We start from the raw sequence: 6,766 nt of genomic DNA on the forward strand, positions 1-6,766 counted from the left end.
TAGACTTGAGACAGACATCCTTCCAGCATCATTATTAGTTTTTTAATATTTGTTTGACTAAAGAAAGATTCAGTTACAATTACTCTGCAGTTACTAAGCAACACATAAACATAAACTGTGATTTAATTTGCTTGTATTCGGACCCACTGGCTGTAATTAGTTGACAACCCCATAGTTATGTGTTATCTGAATTACATTAGGACACCCTTTTATATAAATTTGCTTCTCTCTCAACTCAGCTTTTCACTGTTTGAACTTTTTAATTTTTTTTAATTTAGCAACATTACATGGAAAGCAACATCCCATGCGTGCTGGTCGCCTCCAAGGTGGACCTTCCTGAAGTGAAGCAGTTCCACGGGATGACCCCAGCAGAGTTCTGTTATAAGCACAGACTGCCTCCACCGATGCCCTTCTCCACGCTGTCCCTTGACTCCACCAGCAAGAACATCTACACAAGACTTGCCTGGGCAGCCATGTACCCGTATGTTTCAGTTAGACAGCCTACTGCACTCAGTCACCACCTCCTGTTTTCAGTCACCATTTAGGTTCTTTGGTACAGGGAGAACATCCCAGGTTGAGCCCATGTTAGATTTATTAATAGAGAAGTATATGTGAGGTAAATGTCTCTATATATTATATATATCCACCTATAGGAACTGTATATTGTTTTAGGTAAACTGCGCACAGATTAAAAATATCCTAAGTGCTGTCAGACATTAGATAACACTGTTACCTGTAACTGTATAGTACCAATGACAGTTTCATAAACATCATACACACAGATTCTGACAGTCACTTTGGTTTGCACGTGCAGAGGGAGATGATGGCAGGCAGGCAGCAGAAAGCCGAGGCAGGGGTTAATTGCATATTTATGGCTCTGCACATACTAAATGAAGTGTAGAGTTATATCTACCACATTTTATTATCATTAAAAATCATTTTGATATACAGAGTTTCTAGGGGTGTATTCAGGAGAAAGTTTCATTAAAACTGTAGAAACTATAAAGCTGAATGAATAAAAGGTGCTAGGTGAAGGTGTAAAGTAAGCTAGATGTTTGTAATATTAATGCTTGTTCGTGGTTTTTTTTATTTTTTATTGCTGACCCTCTGTGATTGCTCTTTTTCCCTTTCAATCTCCAGGCACCTGAATGGTTCAGACATGAGCAACACAACATTCTGGCTGAGAGTGGCTTTAGGCTCGGCTGTGGTTGCAGTTCTGGGTTTTGCTATCTACAGAGCTGTTGCCAGACTGAAATGACTGACAAGCTGGAAAGGCTTTCCCCCCCCCAGCCTGATGCTCCATCCATCAAGACCAAACCTCTGTGACCAGATGCAGAACCGCCACAGCTTGAACTAGACAAAGTCCATGTCATCTTACTTTTTTTTTTTTTAATACCCTGAAGGCTTCCAGGACACTTTCCATATCTCTGCCATTTCCATCATCTGATTCTCTTCTCCACTTTGAAGTCAGTTGATCACATCACACCAGCAGCAAGCTGATGATCGTATTATTCCCCATGCTGCCGGGCCCAGCTCTTTCCGCCTTACATTGTTCGTCCAGGCTAAGTAGTGGGTAGCCTTTCTGTGCTTGACACTCCAAGAACTGCTACTGTTAATATCCAAAAAGGTGCTTTATCAGAGGGGAGGAAATGCAGGAAGAAAGCAGTGTCAAGCCCACTGCTTTCCCCCTCAGTGTCAATATAGTGCTAATGATGAGAGATTTTTATATACGTGCATAAAGCAAAATATGCCAAATTGAAACACGAACCAAAGGGCAGCATGTGAAGCATTTTGGCAAAGACTACTTGCTGATTGGCTGCTGCTGAAACCCACACATGAGAATCGCTGTTTCTTCTGACCGAGATACCGGAGATACAAATTAATCGTATACGATTTGCCAAATTAATCCAGTGGCAGTGAGTAGTTGTAGCATGCTACTTTCCTCTTAGGCATGCTGTTTGGACTGATGAAGTATTGTTTTTCTTTTCTTTTTTAGTAGCGAAGTGTTAATGGGAATGCTGTGGCAGGGAGAGATTTCTCTTTGTGCAGAAAGAAACTTTCCTTTCATGTGGAAGATGGTGGTTTTGCATTTGCATTTGCCGGAATGTAGGAAATATTTTCTGCTCTAAAAGGAGACCAGGCACACCTACAAAATTTTACATTTTTAATGAAAAATGTGGTCATTTATCTTTGCTTCTGCTACGTTTGTCAATTTCACTTTGAAGTTAAATTAATTTTAATCGATTTTAACTGTTTGATTTGTGCTTTTTTTTTTTTTTCTCCCCCCTAACACCCTTCCAATGATTTTCCTGTGTCACAGAGTCCACCATTGTATTGTTTTCCCACTATGACTCTTTGATTATTATACCTGTTTTGTTGACTGATTTAGCTCTGAACCCACTGTTTTCCCCGGACGTTTCTTTGACTTTTAAAACAGTTTTCTTACTGATTTTAGTTGCTTAATAAAAGACCAGACCAGACTGGGTGGAGACGTCATGACTGTTGAAAGAGATGTTGTGAAACTGTAATTATTATTGATGTTTAATAGTTGGCACTTTTATCTTTGGACCAAGTTTCTGTCGTTACTGAAGTTTTTTGTTTTTAGCGCTCAAGCGAGAGCAGATGTTTTTAATATCTGGCATCCGAGTGTATATGAGTCACAGGAGGAATGGATTCTCTGTAAACTTAATCACAAAACCTTATTTATTTATTTATTTATTTATTTATTTATATCCGTAAAGAGTTAAAATACTGAAAATTAGATTACTACTCATTGATGCGGTTTCAACAGTGGCATGCTTTGGTTGGTCTGCCCGCTGCACATTGATTGCTCAGCAGGGAGCTTTTAAACAAGGTTAGTGCAGCAATCTTACATCCCTATATAAAGATAACAAGAGGGGAGTTATTTACATGTAATCCTGATTCCTGACTCTCATCATCAGTTGGGACTCCAGTCTGCTGCCGCCTTTGTGCCGACTGCAGTGAAGAGGAGTCCGTTTGTTCCTTCAGGACGCCACAAGATGGCAGAGTTGCTCCTCAGGTAAGGAGGAGGACGGCAAACGATGGGTGTGTCTGCAAAGGCACCTCCTCGGGCATCTGCAGCCCCTCTACATGATAGATTTTGAGTTTGATGTGCGAATGATTGTTACAGGTTAACCTGTATGTCCTCTATGTAGGAGCGTTTGAATTGTGGGTTTCACTAAAAAGCGTTAACCCCCAGTTATTTAATGCCCCTGCCATTGTATACAACTGCATTTTCATTGTATTAAAGTGCTTTATTCCTGTGCACATTTCCCGCTCTGTTGTGTGCAGGCTTCGTGCTTTATGTCACTCGGATTATAAATCAAACCTATTGTCTGCACCCACGGAGAGCAGGTTGCACTTGATAAGTAACACTATTGCTTCACAGTGTAAATTGCCACGTTATAACTTGAAGTCATCTCAAGTTTCACTATATTTAAGCAGCTCTTATGCGATTAAAATATGTCATTAAGGCTTCCGTAGGTGGGCTTTGTTAAATCCCAGCGCATAACTAATACTATGGAAAAGAGGGTTTATATGTCATCCCAAATATCCACACATCCAAAATTGAGAACACTGTGTTCTTTGTCCTTGCAGCCAAATAAATGACATATAAGCCTTTAGAGTTTTGCTGTGCACAGTATTTTATCCATCCGCTTCACGAAGCGAATTACGCACATGCGCGCAATAAGTTGAAAACACTTTTTTGTTTTTTAGAAGATGACAAAGGTTTATTGGGTCGCAGTGTAAGCAGTCTTTAAAAGTGACTGAATACAGAGTGGTGCTTGTACATCATGAGTCGTCTGAACATGGAAAAAAAAATATACAGGATGGAGTCTGAATGACCACTATAGAGGCTTTAGGAAATTCTTGCTGACGCTCGCCTCCTATGGTCTGTACATTGTGAAGGCTCAACAATGCTCAACATTGAAACATTTGTATTTTCAGCATGACCTCGTGCACTAACAAAAACTATTCATGACTTCCACTGTATATACAAGTTTTCCTTATCAGCAAGATCTCACTCTAGCCTATAAGTAACCGAGGATCAGACGGGAATTAACAGTATTATTAATATTATTATTAACGCAATAATTAAAAAAACAAAAAAACAATGCTCACAATTATTTCTACAGCTTTTTTGGGCTATAGTGCAAATGGAGAGAAAACTACTGGTAAAAACAGTATAAGTTTGCATGACACCTTACAAAAATAATACATATACGAAAACATTTCCTTAAGTATTTACAGTGATTTTGCCTCCGCTATTGTCCATTCACTTCTTTTTTGATGTCTTGGCTGCCTTTTTGGGTGTCTTTGCCTTGGGCTTGGCTGCTTTCTTTGCTGGTTTTGCTTTGGGCTTGGCTGCCTTGGGTTTCTTCGCCGGTGCCTTTTTGGCTTTTACTGGCGTCGCCTTCTTCGCGACCTTCTTCACTTTCTTCGCAGCTGCTTTCTTGGGTTTCTCCGGTGTCTTGGCCACCTTCTTGGGCTTGGCCACCTTCTTGGGTTTGGCGGGCTTAGCCGCTTTCTTTGGCTTGGCGGCCGTCACCGCTACCGCCTTGGTGGACTTTTTGGAGTCCTCCGGTTTGGTGAGCCTGAAGGATCCGGAGGCGCCGATTCCCTTGGTGTGTCGCAGCGTCCCAGCCGCCACCAGTCTCTTCAAGGCCATTTTAATCTGGACATCGGCGTTGTCGCCCACCTTGTAGTTTTTCCTCACGTACTTCTGGATGGACTGACGGGACGCTCCGCTCCGGCTCGCGTCGTGAACAATAGCCGCTTTAATCATGTCCGAGTACTTGGGATGAGAAGCGAGCTTCTTGGGCTTGGATGCCTTCTTGGCTTTGGCTGGAGCCGTGGATGTCTCCGTCATGATGACTTTTTTGTTCTTCTTTGTTTTGAGTAAGTTAACCAGCAAGTCCTGGAAGGTGTAAGTGTCACCCTGCTCTGTGCACAGGAACGTCGAGAAGAGCGAAATAAACGCGCAGTCAGAAATGAAGCTTTTCCTCTAAGTCCAGGTTATCGGACAATGCGCTACTTTATTTCTGCTTGTAAATAATAAAAAATCTCATCCACACAAAGTCACGCTTTAATACCCGGGATCAGTTTAAGTGTCTTATTCCACAGGCGCGTTAGTGAGCCTATGAAGCCTATCTGCGGACGTGATTGAGAACACCAACTGCCAGCAGCTGATCTAGCGGACTCCATGGAACTGGCGCCGTCCCGTTTGTGTTTCTTCATCCTCCAACTCCTGACAAATATAAAAACTCCCGATGAATACTACCGAGCGGAACATCACGGGCTGATAGCAGAGACATTGGGCTTCACGCCGGCACACTCGTTGTCCTCCATCCGCGCCGGCCAACAACTTTTATTCCAGGAAAACCCGCTGGAAGTAACGCGTGCCGTGAACAATTTTGCACAATTCGCATTAAATTGACCCAAACACGCGGAACCTGGGACAAAATCACCCAACGCACATCGAAACTGCATCTATGCTCGTGCTGATGCACGCTGTTCGTGCAATGCCGGAGTCCGTTTTTCCTTTTAATACATGGATACATTTTCACAACTAACACAGTCCGGCCATTGACTTTGAGTGACGTGGTCGAGATTATTTACTGTTAAACCACGTATAAATTAAATGTCACGGTATCCAAGTTGCAGGTGACACTCGGGACGGTAATGTGGGTTTATTCGGATCGTGACACGCTTCGTGGGTTCCCCGTGTTTGCTCATTTTGAGGCAGAATTGGTTATAACTGTCACTATGGCAGTCTCCACTCGAGCTTCATTGTCAGGAAAGTTGCCAACACCTTCAAAGATTAGGGATTCTGATAGCGGGTCTTAAAATTGATCACACCGTTTCTGACAGGGGTCACGGATGAGTGGTCGCTGTATGACCAGGTGTGAGTCCAGCTGCACACGGGGGACCGCAGCCGAAACCAAAGTCCTTCAGTATAGGGCGCAGTGATGGCTTTCTTTTGTTCAGGAACTGGCGCATCAGACCACAGTCAATAACAGGTTGGACGTGTGGTTTTGCTCATGATAGTGAGGGTCTGGGGTGCCGATGCAAAGCAGCAAAAAATAGATCCCAGATAATGAACTTTGCAACAATTCTGCTACATTATTTCTCATTTTAATATCAGGTTTACTGTCCCTCCCTGCAACGCCATTTTGATTCCTATATGAAACTCACAGCCACAGGAGTAGTGCTCTCACCCGACTTTTGTGACGTGCTTATCCAAGTTATTGGGGACTAATTTTTGGATGGATACCAGTTTCTGTCCTCCTGCGCATCACACTAAATCTTGCACACATACACACACAAAAACCACGCCGACAACTAGGCAGCTTTTCACAGAGGAGGTCCTCCACTGTAGGCTACTGCAGGATTCTGCCCATTTTGGAGTACCCACTAAAGTACCCACTATTATAAAATTTCATTTAGCTAGATTGCAATAATATCTCGCGTGCCTGTTTCTATATAAATATATATGAATGACATATAAATTATTTCTCTCCCTTGTTTATCCACCTGTGTGTTTATAGTGAGTTTAAGGACTGAGTGGGTTTTGTTTTGGGGGGCTTCTGGCGTGTGTGTTTCTCTGTTAACCACAGTCTGGGTGAGTTAGTGGGTTAGTGAGTGAGGAGGGATTGAATGGGTGAAAACGATCAGAGAGGGGAGGGGGCGTAGAGTGAATGAATGTGTGTGTGTGTGTGTGTGTGTGTGTGTGTGTGTGTGTGTG

At 42.7% G+C, this 6,766-nt stretch overlaps 2 protein-coding genes across 3 annotated transcripts in view; one reads left to right on the plus strand and one right to left on the minus strand.

Moving 5' to 3' along the window:
* Window positions 1-2,480, plus strand: part of rhot2 (ras homolog family member T2) — a 10,256-nt gene extending 7,776 nt beyond the window's left edge. For both annotated transcript variants that reach the window (XM_005721563.1, XM_013913077.1), the window contains exons 18-19: window positions 279-481; window positions 1,141-2,480. In XM_005721563.1, coding sequence (XP_005721620.1) covers window positions 279-481; window positions 1,141-1,258 — 321 coding nt within the window. In that variant the 3' untranslated portion in view covers window positions 1,259-2,480. The remainder of the gene's footprint in view (window positions 1-278; window positions 482-1,140) is intronic.
* A 1,243-nt stretch (window positions 2,481-3,723) lies between these two features.
* h1-0 (H1.0 linker histone) lies at window positions 3,724-5,163 on the minus strand. Its single transcript, XM_005721566.2, has one exon. It carries the CDS (start codon window positions 4,889-4,891, stop codon window positions 4,298-4,300), a length of 594 nt encoding a protein of 197 aa, XP_005721623.1. The 5' UTR covers window positions 4,892-5,163; the 3' UTR covers window positions 3,724-4,297.
* Window positions 5,164-6,766: the final 1,603 nt, after the last annotated feature.

Source organism: Pundamilia nyererei, unplaced genomic scaffold, assembly GCF_000239375.1.
Source record: "Pundamilia nyererei isolate P.nyererei 1_Seehausen unplaced genomic scaffold, PunNye1.0 scaffold00005, whole genome shotgun sequence".
Classification (NCBI taxonomy): domain Eukaryota; kingdom Metazoa; phylum Chordata; class Actinopteri; order Cichliformes; family Cichlidae; genus Pundamilia; species Pundamilia nyererei.